At 35.2% G+C, this 19,620-nt stretch overlaps 1 protein-coding gene across 1 annotated transcript; it reads right to left on the reverse strand.

Annotated features, from left to right (window-relative positions):
- Positions 1–12,872: 12,872 nt before the first annotated feature.
- On the reverse strand, positions 12,873–13,436 carry LOC133866161 (protein TRACHEARY ELEMENT DIFFERENTIATION-RELATED 7A-like). Its single transcript, XM_062302710.1, has one exon. It carries the CDS (start codon positions 13,434–13,436, stop codon positions 12,873–12,875), a length of 564 nt encoding a protein of 187 aa, XP_062158694.1.
- Between the last annotated feature and the right edge of the window lie 6,184 nt (positions 13,437–19,620).

Raw genomic sequence — 19,620 nt, forward strand, 5'->3', positions numbered from 1 at the left:
ATGAGGGAGGTCATTCTGCTCTCGCATCCACTTCATCCGTTCACATGCCGCCTACATAGTGATCATTTCCTAATATTTAAGCATTGACACACTTAAATAAGACATAAAATTAATTGAACAGTTATTGAAAATACACATAATAGTTATACAATCAAAGACCCACGCACCTTTTTTTGCTCGGTACACCATTCCCTCAACAAATGCTCCACATTTGCTCTGTCATACTTCTCAAAAACTTTAGCAGGCACTCTTGCACGTATACTTTCTGGCATGTCACCATCTCGAATATAGAGCTCTTTTTTAATTGAATGCTTCCAAGAACAGTGCTTACGTCCTATATCAACCCATGCTTCGTGTTGTGTCTTGCGCTCATCTACAGATATGGAGAAATAAAACTCCTCCTACACATGCAATTTAAACATTAAGTTTATAAGTTCAATAAAAACGTAACCCTAAGTTTTAATAAATAAATAAATTAATTAATCAAAATACGGATATGTATATAAACATCTTTATTAAACATACCATCAGCGCATCCCACATAGCCCTCGTAATATGCTTATTTACCCTCAACCATTCGTCCTGCATATGTATCTAGGACCCACTCCTCACAAGATTTCCTTTATGGCGCCTAAACCGGTTACAGGCTTGTCCTACAGGTTGTGTCGCAGTATTGTACTGCAGTACAATCTTTTTCCCCGTCATGAGCACCCAATTCCTCTCAGGGTCCTTAAACACATCATAGTAGATGCTCCTATCTGGATTGTACCCTTACCAAAGAAAATAAAATACTTAAGTTAATATAATAAAAAAATAAATTAAGATAAACAATGATAGATGTATATTATTTCAAACTTTATATTAATTGCATATATTCAGGGATTTAATTATGTATAAATATGTACTTACCCATCAACTGAATCTGGTCGGGTTGTATGCGCTGGGTCGCAGGGTCATCTGCACGCTCCTCGCCAACCCCTTCCCCTGGGGGCGGCTGTTGGCCGATGTCTGGGGACATACCCTGGGGGCCGTTGGGAGGTGACTGATCGGGACCTAACATCGCGAAGTTATATGGCTCTCCCCCAGATCCGGGCCCTGGCTCTCCCCCGAAACTGACCCCTGGCTCTCCCTCGGCTCCGGGCCTAGCTCTCTCCAGGAGCTGGCATCTGACTCTGGGCCGGAGCTGGCATCTGGCTCTCCCCAGAAGCTAGCATCTATCCCTCACCCGGCTGGTTCAACGGGAGCCCGTAGTCCTGCGTCTCCTTATTAGAGCCACATGGAGCAGGTCCATACCAGTGGAACGGATTGTACGGCATATTAGCCCAAAGGCTACTGATTCCATCAAGACCCTCTCGTGCCCAGTATCGAGCCACATGACCTGATGAGGTGATCCTTAGCTGGAAAAATGTCAGCGGCATAGAATATGGCGAACAAGAATATCTAGCGGAAACGGTCTGCCCGTGCTCTGACTGGTAACCTGCCATGCCCGGCAATAATGGTCTATAAGTGCCATCTGTGTGGTGTGGCCGTGGTGCAGTATACAGTAATCCCTAGGGTGTGGACGTGGACGTGGACGACACTGGTATGCTTGGTGCTCGGTGCGCACAAGAAGGAGGTCTCTGGTCCATTGAAACTTGCGAGACAAATTTAGGCAACGAATTAAACACGTTAAAAGTATAATTACCCAATTATATATTAGTAAGGAATATGCAAATTAGACAATGAGATTTATTCAAATTAATTACTATATGTTACAAATTATGTAATTGAATTTAAGTGAATTGTACCAGCAATTAATATTTATTCAACCAACGGGTGCTTCAATCGGATCTATATCAGGCTTGTCGTGCTCGAATTCATCATTCATATCATATAGGTTACCAATGGATAATACGAGCGGCTCGCACTCGTGATAGGTTGCACCTGCGTCATGACTCCCTTCACCCTAACCCACGTAGTACACATTCCTTGGTTTAGTCCTCACGGGACAAACCCAATCTGGGTTCCTTTCATCTTTGACGTAAATACTTGGTCATCCTAAGATGTCAGCATTTAAGGCTCATTAGTAATCAGCTCTCCCCTGTGGGCAAGGTGGTTGAAATTGACAAACACTAGGCCATAATCGTCTATCCTGAATCCACTGTCTCTCGTGGGGTCCGCCCAATCGCACTTGAATAGGACGTACTTAGTCCTGTCATAGTACACGACCTCAACTATATTGGTTAACTTCTCATAGTATGTTTCGCCATTAATGGTTGGCACACATATGCCGCTGTTCTGAGTCCTCCTTCCCACACCATGGGCAAACATGCGGAACAGTTTGGCATTGACCACGTACCTGTTATACTTGACTGCTATCTCCTTCAACCCTCTACAATGCATAACTAATTTGTGACCTAATTCCTCCCTACGTTGATCGTCCAGTCCATCGACCTATGTGTGTATTACAATTAATAGAGATCACATTGGTTAAATACTTTGGTAAATCGATACTTAAACTACATTGAACACGCAGTATATATACTATATAATTAAATACCACTATTTCCTTACATATGCACAATACCATTCGCAGAACTACTCATGATATTGGACTTCAGTAAGATCGTCCGTAATTCGACCCCTAGTGCATGATCGTCTAAGCGTGTCCTTGTGTATCCTACATTCAGCGGATATCATTATGTACTGATTATGCGTGTATTACAATTAATAGAGATCACATTGGTTAAATACTTTAGTAATCGATACTTAAATTACATTGAACACGCAGTATATATACTATATAATTAAATACCATTATTTCCTTACATATGCACGGTACCATTCGCAGAACTACTCATGATGTTAGGCTTCAATAAGATCGTCCGTTATTCGACCCCTAGTGCATGATCGCCTCAGCGTGTTCTTGTCCATCCTACATTCAGCGGATATCATTACGTACTGATTATTATTCAGAAACGTATTTGAATGCGCATAATATATAAACCCTACTTACATCTGCAATTGAAGGAACTCGTCAGAGTTGAACCCAATGAAACAGTGAATCTAGTTCATTGTCAAACAGTGCAGACTTACTCACACTCCCGCCCCTTTTGAACCATCAAGATTTCTTTGAGGTCTGTTGTGGAAGGTTAGTGCTTTATCTAGATACCTCGAACAAAACATCACTAGCTTGGTTGCTATGTAACCCTCCGCAATGCACCCCTCAGGAGCCGCTTTATTGCGCACATTAGACTTGAATCTCCCAAGGCTCCTAGTATACACACATGCACATCAACTTAGTTAGATATTGTCAAACCAATTTCGAAATAATTAATATATATATATATTCAAATTTTACCTCTCTGCCGAGTACATCTACTATACTGTACGGGTCCGCCGAGTATGCACTCGTGCACAAGATGCACGACCAAGTGGACCATGCTGGTAAAAAACTCAGAGAGAAATACTTGTTCCAGCTTGCATAAAGTGATACAGACGTCACTCTGCAGTCGGTCCATCTCATCTGTTGTTAACTTGGTTGAGCATATGCCTCTAAAGAATGCAGACATCTCTACAAGAGGTCTAACCACTTTATCTGGCAGTGACAAGCGCAATACAATTGAGAGGAGTTGTTGCATCAATACGTGACTGTCATGGCTCTTCAACCCCAAAATCGTACGTTCCTTTAGTCGAACACACCGAGAAATGTTTGAGGCATATTTGTCTGGGACTCTCACATTTCGAAGGACCTTCAGAAAGTTTGATTTTTCCTCTCTGGAAATCGTGTGGCAAGTTGGGGGCATATATGTTTTACCATTTGCAGCTGTGAACAGATGCAATTTATGTCTTAACCCCATTTCTTCCAAGTCTTGTCGGGCTGCTAGGTTGTCCTTCGTTTATCCTTTGATGTCCAAAATAGTGCCAAGTATTTAGTCCGTGACACTTTTTTCTATGTGCATGGCATCAAGATTGTGCCGAAGTAAATTGTCTTTCCAGTAGGGCAGTCTGAAGAAAATACTTTTCTTCTTCCACACTACATCATCAACACCTGCTACACCCGTCTTCCGCTTCTTCCATTTCTTCTTACCCGCGTTCTCATCCCCAAATGCAATTCCGTCCAACTATTGAAGGATCTTGTCCCCCGCATGGCATATTTGGAGCACATTCAAATTCTTCAGTACCGTCAAATGTTCTTCTGTTTAACCGCCACAGATGCTCCGTTGACAAGTATCACTTGTGCCCCATATAGTAAAATTTCTTGTCGTTCTTCAAATATTTAGACCTTGTCGAATGCATACAGCAAGGACATGCCTTCACACCCCTGTTAGGCCACCCGAACAAATCTGCATATGCCAGCAAGTCGTTTATTGTCCATATCAACTGTGCTCGCATATTAAAATTATCTTTCTTTGAACCATCAAATGTGCATGCCCCTACATTCCATAGTTCTTGTAACTCATCAATCAATGGCTGAAGGTAGACATCGATATCCATACCAGGTAAGCTCGAGCCAAGTATAACCAGTGATAGTATGAACAACGTCTGTTTCATGGACATCCAATGAGGCAAATTGTACTGTACAAGCATTACCGACCATGTATTGTGGAATGTTTTCATGTTCCCAAAAGGATTAAATCCGTCAGATGTCAAACCAAGCCGTACGTTCCTACTGTCTGCCATAAATTTTGGATGTAGTATGTCGAATGATCTCCATGCTTTCCCGTCGGCCGGATGCCTCAATATGCCATCCCTAGTGCGGCCTTCTGCATGCCACCTCATATAGGGCGCAGTATGCTCCGACATGAAAAGCCTCTATAGCCGTGGGATGAGTGGAAACCACTGCAACACCTTCATTGGACATTTTTTCCTTGATGATATGGGCTCACCATCCTCGTCTAAATGATTGTCATCCTTCCACTTAGATTCTCCACATGAATCTAAGTCCTTATTGCCTTTCCAAAATAACATACAATCATTACGTCACGCCGGAATCTTCTCATACCCACGCCCCATGTCACTGAGAAACTTTTTTGCCTTGTATGTATTACCTGGCATGGTCTCATCACAAGGAGGCAACAACTGATTCATAGGCTCGAGAATATCAGAGAAAATTTTGTTACTAATACCTTCAACGCACTTCAAGTTGTACATGTGTACAGTAGCACTCAATTTACTATGCTTGGTACCGGGGTGAAGTGGCTTCTCGGCAGTCTTTAGCAACTCATAGTACTTCAATGAATCCCCTCCAGCCGCTCCTTCATTAACTGCTTGCGACTGGCTATTAATGGCTTCCCTAACATCGTGCATGTCGAATGCATCACGCAATATGGCATGCATGTCACCACCCTGTTCTGTGCCTCCGCCCTGTTCTTTGCCTCCCCTCTATTTTGTGCTACCGGACGTCGCATCTATGGCTACAGGATTCAAATACTGGCCAGGAACAGGTTTGCTAATTGTCTCACCGTGCATATACTACAAAATGTATCCCGGGGACATTCCCTTACCCTTTGTCAGGTGGGCAAGAACGTAATCTAGGGAGTGGCACTGGTTATTTCGACAGTACTTACATGGGCAGTAAATTCTACCATCGGTGGCCGTACACAGTTAGTAACGACGAATTCTACGAACGCTCTACACCCGTCATTATACTATATCATACCCCTAGGGGCTGACATCCAAGACTTGTCCATACTTGTCTGTACGCGAATCAACAGACCGAAACAAATTAAAATATTTAATTTGAGCAAAAAAAAAAAAGAATAGTGGCCCAAAACTCTTGTTTAAATTTCATGTTTGTTTTAAACTGTTGATTGACTATATAAATTTTAAATTTCCATAGTCCTATCTTAAATTTGAGGTTTTTTTTTTTTTTTTTTTTTTTTTTTTTTTTTTTTTTTTTTTTTTTTTTTTCTTTTTTTGGTCATCTGTTCAAAGATACTAAAATTCCTCCTTATTCATAGCACCTTAAAATTTTTAAAACCTTTTTACATCAACAGTTAAACTAAAAAGACAAAAAAAGAAGGTAAAAGCGTGGTTGTTGAACTTGTTTAAATTTCACGTTTCTTTTAAACAAATTATTCCACAGGTTATTTTAAATATGCATATGTCATCAAATTTTGTTCTTATTTTATTTTGGTCGAATATACCGAAATTCGCGTGCGTTCATAACACCTTTAAATTTTTAGAACCTTCTCACATCAACAGGTAAACTGAAAAAAAGAAAAAGAAAAAAAGGTAAGAACGTAGTTGTTGAACTGTTTAAATTTCACGTTTGTTTTACACTGTTGATTCGTTTCATATTATTTTAAATATGCATACGTTGAAAATTTTGGTCTTATTTTATTTTGGTGCATATACTGAAATTCGTCTATGTTCAAAGCACTTTAAAATTTTTAGAACCGTCTCACGTCAACAATTAAACTTTAAAAAAATATGAAATAAATTGATAAACACGTGGTCGTTGCACTTGTTTAAATTTGATTTTTTTTTTCAACTGTTGATTCTGCATATTATTTTAAATATGCATATGTGAAAAATTCTTCTTTTAATATTGTGTTTATGTCGAAAACAGTCGAGCTCATCCATGTTCATAGCCTAACCGTAAAATCATGAATAACTTATTCACATCAATAATTAAACTCTAAAAAAAAAAAAGGTTCGAACATGGTCGTTACACTTGTTTAAGATTGATGTTAGTTTTAAACTACTGATTTTGCATATTATTTTAAATATGGATCATGTGGGAAATTTAATTTTTTTTTTTAAGCGAATTGTACTGAATGCTTCTCATAAATCTGTAATCTTCTCACATTGACAATTAAAGTTAAAAATGAGAGAGAGAAAAGGTCAATCATCGTTAGTGATGATTCATGACGTTTGTTTTAAATTTTTTAGTACGAATATTATTGTAAATGGTGGACGGTAAAAGATTTGTGTGTGTGTGTGTGTGTGTGTGTGTGTGTGTGTTTTTTTTTTCTTCTGAAATTACCATCAGGATTTATGTATATTAGTAGCACGATTGTTTTTGCCACAATTATACATATTCATAACACAATTTGTTGAATATAATTTCATATTTTAATTTTAGTTTGTCATTGTTGGTTACGAACATATTTTAATAAAGTTAAAATAATAGCGAATATTGTTTAATTTTTTCCACTTCCCAAAAATACCAAAATTCATAATAGCACACTAAAATATATATCAAAATTTCTCACATCAACAATTAAAACAAAAAAAAAAAAACATAGAATCGAACAAAAATTCCAACATCTACGTAATGACCAACCACAGCAAAACCAAAATAGAAAAAAAAAAAAAAAAAAAAAAAAATTCATTTATATACAAATTACAAAAAATCAGTAACATTGCATGGGACAAAAAAAAGGAAAAAAAACTCCAATTATATATTACATTTTTCTATGTACTGATTGCCTAAAAAAAATGAGACAATATAACAAAGAAATCAATAAAATGTAGAAAGATATAGCAAAAAATTCAAGACATAAATGAAAAAAATTACTCATAGCGAATTTTGCATTGTAAGGATTGATGGTTGCCTATGTACCTGCATTTTTGGAAAAAATAAAAATGTTAGAACACTATTGTAAACCGAGAGAGAGAGAGGGAACTGAGAGAGAGTGAGAGCTAGATACCTTTTGGGGCCGGGTAGTGTGTCGCCGTTCGGAGGTGGTTGCCGGACAGTGGGACTTTTTGCTTAGAGAGAGAGAGAGAGAGAGAGAGAGAAAGGGAGATGTTCGGAGAGAGATATTAAGAGAGAGGGGGTGGACGGTGGAGCTGCTCGCTGGAGGGGATGCCGGACGCGCGGTGGTGATGGACGGAGGACGGTGGAGCTGTGAGAGTGAGAGAAAGAGCGAGAGAGAGAGAGAGAGAGAGAGAGAGAGAGAGAGAGAGAGAGAGATTTAAAATGGATAGTTTCCAATTTTAATAAGATTATTTTTTAAATTTTTTTTTATTTATTTTCTTTTTCTTTAAGTTTCGGGTGGCACGTGGAAATGTCTTGCGCGTGCAACCAGGCCCAAATTTGTCCACGTGGCTTACTGCCACATGGACAATTAGCCACATGGTCAAATCCACGTGGCTATTGGGCGACGTGTATATCTAATACATGTTTCCCATTGTGTGACGTGGGCTAAAACACGTGGTTATTGTGCCACGTGTTACTTAGCCACGTCACTATATAAGATTTTTATTAAAATTAAAGTATTATATGACAATTAGCCACATGGTCAAATCCACGTGGCTATTGGGCGACGTGTATATCTAATACATGTTTCCCATTGTGTGACGTGGGCTGAAACACGTGGTTATTGTGCCACGTGTTACTTAGCCACGTCACTATATAAGATTTTTATTAAAATTAAAGTATTATATATATATATATATATATATATATATATACACTATATAATATGTATTTGTAATAAACCCTTATAAACCCTAACCCTAGGTATACTATATATAGCACTAAACCATAAACCCTAAACCCCTTATATATATATATATATATATATATATATATATATATATATATATATATATATATATATATATTTAAATACGCACTTAACCCTAAACCCTAAACTCTAACCCTAAGTATATATACTATATATAGCATTAAACTAGTTAGGTTAAGTTAGAGTTCATTAAATTAAATATTTAAAGTAGTATTAAATTTTTTAACGTGAAATTTAAAAATGTATATATATTTATAGCACACAAAAGTAAACCCTAACTATATATACGTACACATACTATATATAGCACAAATCTAAGGTTATAGTATTTAAATAGTATATGTACAATATTATATATGTATATATGCAAATTAATTGGAAGTTATTTGGCATATATTTTTTTAAGTATTTAAATAGTACACGAATGTAAACCTTAACCCTAAATGTATGTACTATGTATAACACTAGAATATGGTACATTAGAGTTCAATAAATAAAACACACTCAAAAAAGTATATATATTGGTATATATATATAGTAATAAACTAGGGTTAGGGTTCAATAAATAAAATATACCATTAACACATGTATTAAGATAAACAAGGACTTATACGAGATTTGACTAAATGTGGAGAGTTGAAATAAACTATATAGTATTAATTTGTTAAAGTATAAAATACCAAAATGTATATATAGTACGTACACAAGTTAATGTGAACCCTAACCCTACGTATGCTATATATAGCTTCAATCTAGGGTTATGGTATATAAATAGTATATGTACAATATTATGTATATAGTATTGTATGGAAGTTAATTGGCATATATTCTTAAAGGAATATATATTATACGGATGTAAATCCTAACCTTAAGTATATATACTATATATAGCACTAAATTAGGGTTAGAGTTCAATAAATAAAACATACGAAAAAAAGTATATATGTTAAATTAAAGTAGTATTAATTTGTTAAAGTATAAAGTTTAAATATATATCTATATATAGCACAAATATGAGGTTATGGTATATAAATTGTATATATATACATTATGTACATAGTATTAAACCCCAAGTTGACATATATATTTTTTGAAGCATATATTTTATATGTGTACGTAGTACACAAATCTAAACCCTAACTATACGTATATATACTATATATAGCACTAAACTAGGGTTAGGATTCAATAAATAAAATATACTATTAACACATGTATATACTATACAATGACTTATATGAGATTTGTATACAATGTGGAGAGTTGAATGGAGTTCAATTCACCCTCCTTCATGTACATGACCCTCCAGGACAGTCTGACATACAATCAATTGTTGCGGCGGTCAGCTCAAGGCAGTGGCCATTGAAATATAAGTATAGGGCATCTGTTCGGACACAGTCTCCAAGGTTTGAAATACTAGATTCGTTATTTAAGCGTGTGTCTGAAACTGGAGATGAAGACCCTTATTAATTAGGGAGCTTTTGATTAACTTCTATAAGAGTTCAGGCCGAATTAGGAAACACTGGCCCGGGTCGAATCATTATATTTAGAGATGGCGTCAACGAGTCACAATTCAACCAAGTTTTGAACATTGAACCGGATCTATATAATGATAGAGGCATGCAAATTTCTATCTTTGTAGGGTATGCTGGAATGCTCGGAACCATAAGGCCAACACATTACCATGTTCTATTTGACGAGGTTGGCTTTTCTGCAGATGATCCTCATGAACTTGTGCATTCACTTTCTTATGCGTCCCAGACAAGCACAATTGTGGTTTATATATATAGTATTAATATATTGCAAATTGTTATATTTTTTAAAGTATATGTTTTATATGTGTAGTACACAACCCTAACCCTACGTATCTATACTATATATAGCACTAAACTAGGGTTAGTGCTATATATAGTATATATACATTATGTATATATATACTAAAAAAAATATGTATATAGCATTAATTAAAACAAGTATATATATATATTACACAAATATAAACTCTAGACTAGTCATACGTATATATGCATGCTATATAAATACTAAACTAGAGTTAATTAGAGTTCAAACTGTAGAATATACCAAAATATGTACGTAGTATTAATTAAAAGTTCACTACAAAAAAAAAAAAGAAGCTTTTTGAGCCCTTTTTTTGGAGTTGTTTTAAGGTCTTAAAACAGCTCAAAATATTTTGTGCCCTTTTTTTTTAGCCGTTTTCAAAATAGCTCAACATATAGCGTATTAAAATCTCAGTTTGAGCCGTTTTGTATTAAAACTGCTCTAATTTGAACCATTTTAATAAAAACGGCTCAAACCAGTTTAAACCGCTTTATAAAACGGCTCAAATCAGTTGGAGTAGTTTTGTAAAAAAAGGCTCAAATCGGTTGGAGTCATTTTGTAAAAAAGGGTTCAAATCGGTTGGAGTCGTTTTGTAAAAAACGGCTCAAACCGATTTGAACCGTTTTCTACCAAAACGACTCTAAATAATTGGAGCCGTTTTAAAGAACTTAAAACGGTTCAAAATTTTTTTAAAAAAAACATTCATTAATCTCTTTAGAGCCGTTTTAGGCACCCAAAAAAAGCTCTAAATAAAGAATTTTTCAAAAAAAAATTATTTTTTTAGAGTCGTTTTAGGGACTCTAAAATGACTCTAAATAAAAAATTTTATTAAAAAATTTTTAAATCCGTTTTAGGCTCTAAATAAAAAGAAATAAAAAAATTTTATATATATCAAAATCCCTTTCCAGTACACCACATACAGCCGATCAAAATAACCCCAAATCAGTACAGCATCTAAGACCATTAGGTTACTAACATTACCACAACCCACACCTCGCAAGAACACCACACCACCAGAAAACCGTCAAGCATAATCATATTCACGGCTCAGTCCATCAAGAACACCAAAACAGAGAAACATCCAGTTAATATCAAGAATAGTGCGAGCAAATCTGCATTGGTAGCATTATTTATCGCAACTGGGACACCCCTTGTCATCTGCATAATCATAAAAGACAAAAAAAAAAAAAAGGAAATAGAGATCAAATATGAACTGGGAAATCACAAATAAAACAACATATTTTACAACAATCAACCGGAAATCAGGTCACCAGAAATTTCACCGGAAGCCTCCCCTGGTTCTGTCGTCGTCGAACCCTTGTCCAGTCGCCGGAAATCGCTCCTAATCACCGAAAATCGACTTCTGGCTGGGTGGGTCTTTGGAGACCCATGGACTTGGGTGTCTGGAGACCCACGCCGTGGGTCTCAAGAGACCCAGAGATGGTGGTCGGAGAGAGAGAGAGAGAGAGGGGAAGGAAGAAGGAAGAAGAAGAACAAGAAAGAAGAAAGAAAGGGAGAAAGGAAAATATGGGGAGATGAGAGTGACAGATCATAGAGAGTGAGGAGATATTTTACGTGTGTGAAAGGAAAAAGTAAAGTAAAATTCAAAACTTGAATTTTCTCTTTGGCTACTGTTATTTCGTTAAGACGACTTTAATTTGAGCCGCTTTTGTTAAAACGACTTAAACTAATTTAAGCCGTTTTTTACAAAAAAACAGCTCAAATTAGAGCCATTTTAGTAAAAACGGCTCAACTTAATTAGAGCCGTTTTAAAAAAGCGGCTCCGATTAGAGCCTTTTTTTATTAAAACAGCTCTAATTAGAGTCGTTTTAACTAAAATGGCTCTAAAATTTAAAGTCATTTTAAAAAAGCGGCTCTAATTAGAGCCATTTTAACTAAAGCGGCTCTAATTATAGCCATTTTAGTAAAAACGGCTCTAAACATTTAGAGTCGTTTTAAAAAAGCGACTCTAATTAGAGCTCTTTTTATTAAAACGGCTCTAATTAGAGCCATTTCAACTAAAACGCCTTTAATTAGAGCCGCGTTTTTAAACGACTCTAAATGGAGCCGTTTTAGTTAAAAATGGCTCAAATTAGAACCGTTTTAGTTAAAAATGGCTCAAATTAGAGCCTTTTTTTAAAACAGCTCTAACAGAAACGGCTCAAAATGCCCTTTTTTTTTGTAGTGGTTGTTTTTATTTTTTAAAACATTTATTTCACATGTAAAGTATTAGATTATTTTTTCAAATGTCCAAAAAACAAATAAAAATACAACAGTTAGCCACGTGGTCGTGGAACATATTGGCCACGTGGTACTTGTGCACGTGGCTGGACGTGGCCACATGCCCTAATCCACGTGGCCACATGGCCACGTGCCACATTTAGTGACGTGGCTATCTAGACCACGTGGTGACTTGCATGATTTTTTGTAGTGCAATTACTGATGGGCTGCAACTTTTATTCTTAAAAGCAAGAGAAATAAAATAAAATAATCACAATCTTAATTATTACATAATTATTTGCAATCCTCATACTGATGAGGGATATTATATTCATGTAATTGACGTGTACGTGATCAATTAGCCTTGTGTTCAAGGTGGTGATGATCAAAACCTGAAGAAGATGTTCTCTCCTCAAGGTTGCCAGCTGATCTGCCGTCTCCAGAGTTATCATGCAAACCTTCACCAAACTTCTCGTTCTTCCTAATCACTTCATCAATATGCACATCATCCTCAATTGACAATATCACAGCCTGAGGTCCATGGGCCCCCTCTATGATAGCCTCCTTGACCTTCCTTTGTTCATCGACGTGAATGATGTCGGTTTCTTCAACCATCTTCTTCTTTCTTCTCTTAATGCAACAAAAGACAGCAGCTGCAAGGAATGCAAGGAAGAAAAGACCTCCAAATGAGATGAACACAATGACTATTACTGTGGGAATATTGTTGTCTGGTGACGGTGCAGGTGGCGGAGGGCGTACATGAGGAGGTGGTGGAGCAAAAGGGTGAGATGGGGGTGGTGGTGGCGGTGACCTTGAGGGAGTGGGCGGCTGAAAAGGGTGGTGAGGTGGTGGTTGGAAAGTGTGGGGTAGTGGAGGGAAGTATGGGAAGTTGAAGTGATTGGTCTGGGGAGAGGCCATCTTGATGTCGATCAATACAGATAGTCAGATATATAGTATATATGAAGTTGATAGATTGAGTTGTGGAGAATGGGGTAGCATTGAGCACCTATTTGTAAGGAGTATTTGGTTTGGTGGTTGGAAAGCGAGGGGTGGTGGAGGGAAGTATGGATAGTTGAAGTGATTGGTCTAGGGAGAGGCCATCTTTGTTAAAGATAATATGTTGGTAGTCCCGCATTGATAAGACAGAAGGCATATTCTTATTTTTCTCTCTATGAATAAGAGAGCAATCTTTGTATTCAATCATTCAATAAAAGCAATATGTAGCCTATAGGGCTTTCGTGTGTGGATGTAGGCATACTGCCGAACCACTTTAAGTTTGTATCTTTTATTATTTTCGCAAGTCTCTATTTTCTATTATTCCGTTTTATTTTATTTTACCTTTATATTTTCTTTCATGGTATCAGAGTTAATAGGCTAACGCCAATTGTTAGATTCTGGACTAAGTCTTTTTTTTTGTTTATATTTTCTGTAATTTATTTATTTCTATTTTTTTTTTAGTTCTTTTATTTCCCTATTATTTCTTTTTGGTTCAGATTGTTTTCACAATCACGAAACCCTTATTTTCTTTTATTTTTCTGTAATTTCATTTTTATTTTGGATTGTTTTTACAATCACGAAATCCTTTTAGTACTGTTCCTTGGTTTCTTGCCCATGTCTCTCTGAGTCACAGAGAATAGTATTTCTTTTTCTTGTCTCTATGTTTTAAGCTTATATTCTTAGGAAAGGCTTGTGCTTCTTCCTCTCTTTCCTTATTTTTCTCATGGTTCTGTCTCTAATCCCATTATATCATACGACAAAACCATATGAGACAGTAAAAGTTTTATTTTATTTTTTTTTTTTTGTTTTTTGTTTTTTTTTTTTTTAAAAAAAGGTGTCGAGTCGTTCTGCCCAGTGTCGTTTCTTGCAGAGTGGGCCAGTTTGTGTTCACGCCTTTGTACGTCGGAGATCTTACATAGAACATGGCCAATTCGCAGCTCTACGACTTTTTCAGCCCCATTGGTTAATTGATCGTTTCTATCAATTAATACATTTTTCTATCAAGTTTTTCCGGTGGAGGGGATCGTTTCGCTACCGTAGATCGTTTTCCTTTTTTATTTGATTTTATTTTGTTGTAATTTGATGACGAAAAAAAAAAAAAAAAAAAAAAAGGAAGAGAAAAAGAGAAGATGAAGAAAAAAAAGAAAAAAGAAAAAGCCAATTGGCTTCAAGTGCCTCCTTTGGAGGCGCGTCACTTCTTTTTTTATTTTTCTTAGTTTCAAAGTGTGGTTAAACCCTAAAAATTGTAAGGGAGACAGCCAAAAAAAGGAAAAAAAACAAAAAAACAAAAAACAAAAAACAAAAAACAAAAAGAAAAAAAAAGTGAAATACGAGAAGAACAAAAAAAAAAGGAATTCTCGTTCAAAGCAAAACAAAATCAAAAGAGGCAAAAAAAAAAAAAAAAAAAAGCCCCAAAAAAAAAAAAAAAGAGGCAAAAGTTGCCCACATGCATTGTTCTGGCCCTTTGTTGGCCCATTATTTACACTCAGCCTTTATGGTATTGTTTCAAACCCAGGCCCATTTCAGTCCATTGTTGACTTTCATATTTGGTCCATTGTTTGCCCATTATTTGTAATTTGACATTTGTGGTATTGTTTTAAGCCCATGTCCATTTCAGCTCTCAGTTGGCTTCCATGTAAGGCCCATAGTTAGCCTGTTCTAGCCCAAAAGTTGCCGATGTTCAATAGCTAAATCTGGCCCCATCACCTTTTTCAGTGTTGTGTTCAAGAAGCAAACTCAAGATTTCACAAGTTTCCACCTTGAGTTTGAGGGGGAATATTAAAGATAATATGTTGGTAGTCCCGCATTGCTAAGATAGAATACACATTCTTATTCTTCTCTCTATAAATAAGAGAGCACTCTTTGTATTCAATCATTCAATAAAAGCATTATGTAGCCTATAGGGCTTTCGTGTGTGGATGTAAGCATACTACCGAACCACTTTAAGTTTGTGTCTTTTATTATTTTTGCAAGTCTCTATTTTCTATTATTCCACTTCATTTTATTTTAGTTTTATGTTTTCTTTCAATCTTGATGACGATCAATTCAGATAGTCAGATTTTTAGTATATATGAAGTTGATAGATTGAGTTGTGGAGAATGGGGCAGCATTGAGCACCTATTTGTAGGGAGTATTTGGTTTGCTATTTTTGCGATAATCGAGTGAGTTGACTCCCATTTCAAGATTTGGGATTGGTTTGTTTGCATTGGAAAACACTTCTCAAATTTTTTTTCTTTGGCACAAGATACTGAGATTTGATAGGGATCCGGTAATCTTATAAGATCAATGATGACAATAGTACTATAGTAGGTACGTACGTAGCTGTAAGAATAAACGAATTAAAAAGATTCTAAGGACAATAAATATATTGGTTTACGTACGTAAGCCCGTGTCTCAGCCAATTTGGGAGCAAAACCCTACCAAAGAGTACAGACCTTTTAGACATCAATGGCCTTAATTAAGATTATTGGAATGAATTAGTAATGTTATCCCTTAATTAGTCGATAACAAAGAAAAAAATTTGGTTGTAATATTATATATATGTTACAGTCATCTTGTGAAAATGATGGCGCATTAAACAAGACCTATGAAATAAATTAATCTGATCACCTTCGCATGCATGCACTTCTAGTCATATTCACATATATAGCCAATAATATAGGAGAATATATAACAAAATCTAAGGAATTTTTGCGTAAGCCTTGGCCTTTATAAATTAACCAAATCGTGAAAGGCTTTCAAAGTTGTGTCCGTCATGGAGTAATGAGGTAAGCACTTCTTCTTCTTCTTCTTCTTGCTTTTATTTTTTTTATATTTTTTATTGAAAATTACCAAGGTCAAGTGTTACTTCTTCCCCTAATTAAGATGAAGGTCTTGATCAGTCTTAGTTGTAAAGAAATCAATAAGGTATTATAAATTGGCCCCCAAAAAAAAAACATTAAGAAAGAAGTCACATTGACGAGCAACTACAACAAATTAAAAGTGTTATATATATATATATATATATATATATATATATATTCCTTTGTTCATCTTACTGTCCCATGGTAAAATTAATTATCAAATCAACCGGGTAGATAGATACCTTTACAAATATATGGAAGCTATCATTTCAAAAATAATATATGCTTCAGAATTTCCCAAGTACGAGTTCTTATACAAATTTAATTTCTAACATTTTCATCAGTACAGAATTTATGAAAGATACAAGTAGGATTAGTTTGCAAAACTATAGTTATGCAAACTTGACCCTGATCCACATTAATTATACCTGATGTCTTTTTTAATGGGCCACATATAAGAAGAGCAAATCAAGAAGAAAAAGTTTGCACTACAAAGTTGAGTATTGGCTATTCAAACTCAACAGGAAAAACAAATATGAGCTCAAGCTCGAATCAAACTTTATGTTCAAACTCGACTAAACAAAAATCAATCAAGTTCGTGCTGGACATAAGCTTGACTCGTTTAATTAAACAAACCGAGCTCGAGCTCGAGTTAGATTTCAAATTATTTTTACTAGGTAAATTAATATTAATTTTACGCCATAAAATATCTAAGCCAAACACTATAACATGCATTTACATATAATATTATATATTATCGTACATCTAATACACATGTACACACACATATATGTTAATAGATGTTAGTATTGGCATATGTATGCTAGCTATAATGTTAATTGATATGTTAATAATACATTCATATATATATATGGCACAAGATCTTGCAATCGCTTTTCAGAGGGCCGGGCCTCCTTCAACAATGCTTGTGGTATCTAGGACATTCTCAACTCAACTTGCCACGCCATAAGCCATTCATTCCATACTGTTCTATGCATGAATTCTGGTAAGGGGGCACTAAGTCACTTTGAAAAACTTATAGGACCATCTATGCGCTGGTGCGGATATGTGCATCCATGTCTTAAGTTTCATGTAGGCATTTAGTAAGGGGATTGGGATTCAACTTGTTTCGTAACCTTTCAAAGAAATAAAAAATAAAAAAAATAAAAAATAAATAAATAAATAAAAAAAAACCAATATCCATTCGAAACTCCCTTACTTGGAGGAAGGACCATAGAATTGGCTAGCTAGCTTTCTTATATGGATAAACTTTGTTCCACTATAAATTACATTGTTAGAAATAATCAACATATTACTTAATCTAACATGCGCAGCGGAAAACGAATAAAACAGGATTCAGGCTTACCTCTAGCCATATTTACTCAAGCGTCTCCACGATCCATCTGAAGAACAAGAAAGATTATTTGAGGGATCTTCTAACCTATACCTATGACTGTATTGCCGTACTGATGGTGTACACAGGCTGTTTATTTATAGGCTAGGTCAGGGACCCTCAAATATGGTAAATACCGTATTGTTCCTCCCATCAAGGAAACAATATTATTAATTGATTTTAAATCAATTAATCGATTCCATTACGGTAATTTAATTAATTAAATTACCTAACCGTAATACCGTATATACTATTTATTTATTAAATTATTAATAAATGATTCCTTATGTGGCATATAGGCCATATATGGAAATAAAATCTTACATACATAACTTTTTGATTATCTAAAGCACAATAAGTAACATGTTACCAGTTAAAAAAAAGGATTTTAAGGTTGATGGGTATTAAGTCGAATAGGGATTTAATGGCGTTAATACGAGTGAGTGATAAAAAAAAGTATTAAGACTGCATTCAAAAATTGTCATTTCGTCTCATTATTGTTTTATTGCTAATTAAGACATATACGTATGTAAGTGTTGCGTTGTTATGGCTTATGAAATGCATGTATACGTGTATGGTTGAAGTTATATTGTTTATTAACTCTTCATATATATGTTTATTTTATTAGTTGCGTTAATGGTTTCCAATTGGAAATTTCTTTAGTTGACATTATAATCATATGAATATGATATTTTCTTAATAAGATATCTAATGCAATCAGTAACCCTTATATTATTAAAACAATTGACTCACTTAATTGCATATATTATTGTGATAATGTCTACAATCGCATAAATGGATGTGCAGGTATGAAGGAGGAAGATCAAGTCAGCCAGGATTCGTCTACCGATCTTGATATCTACGAATGAGAATATATGTTGCCTTCTTATGAAATACTAATATATCTAATTTGCCTTTTGCTATGTATTTACTTTCCCTTACTATGTATTTGTTTGCTATATTGTGTGTAAACGCTTTCTTTGTATTTGCTATTGTGCCGGCTGTGGCACTTATGTGTAATTAATGCTATAGTGTATTTATTCTGTAAGAACACATTTTTTATATTTATTTAATTGAGGTTTATACAGTAATTCTGAAGTGTTCTGTGAGGGTTACCTTTATATATATATATCATAACTTACGCCTTTTGTAAAAGTTGGTGCGTTATAGTGTCTAAGAGCTTTTCTCTGACGGAGATTGTTGCAGAGATTTGTGGATTTGGGTGTGCTGGTGTAACGACACCCCCAAAATTAAATAATTATATTTACTTAATTTGGAGTGTCACTCGTAGTGGCATCAAACCAATTGATTGAATCAACCACGCTACACTAATTGTCAGAGTATACTATAGCGGAAAGCATAATTAATGGATTTGAGATTCTAATAATAAGTCATTAAACAGGATATGTATCATTAATCATAGATTTAGAGCCTACAAATAAACATTTCTTTCACAATAATAGCTAATTAATACTAATCCAACCTAACAATATGAGATATCCTCTCTGCATCTTCATCCTAGCAAATTTCTCACTCTACCACCTCGCAATCTGCTAATCTCAAAGACACTAAGGTATCTCACGATGGAAGAGAAGTAACTACATAAGAACACTAGGAGCAGCTTCCCTTAAACTTTTCCTCAATTTAAGGAACTAAATCACTTTTTGCTTCTCTATTTAAATGCACTCCACAATAGCTTCCTTTATCATTTCACTATACCATTTAAATATTCTTTAAATTAAATGTTAGAAGAAAAAAAGAAGAAAAGGAAATCATTTAAATATTGTTTTAAATAAATGCTAAATGAATAAGAGAGTAAAGATAAATTTATTTTTATATTAAAATAATATAAGGGAACCAAACGTGTTTC

This window comes from Alnus glutinosa, chromosome 4, assembly GCF_958979055.1.
Source record: "Alnus glutinosa chromosome 4, dhAlnGlut1.1, whole genome shotgun sequence".
Taxonomy (NCBI): Eukaryota; Viridiplantae; Streptophyta; class Magnoliopsida; order Fagales; family Betulaceae; genus Alnus; species Alnus glutinosa.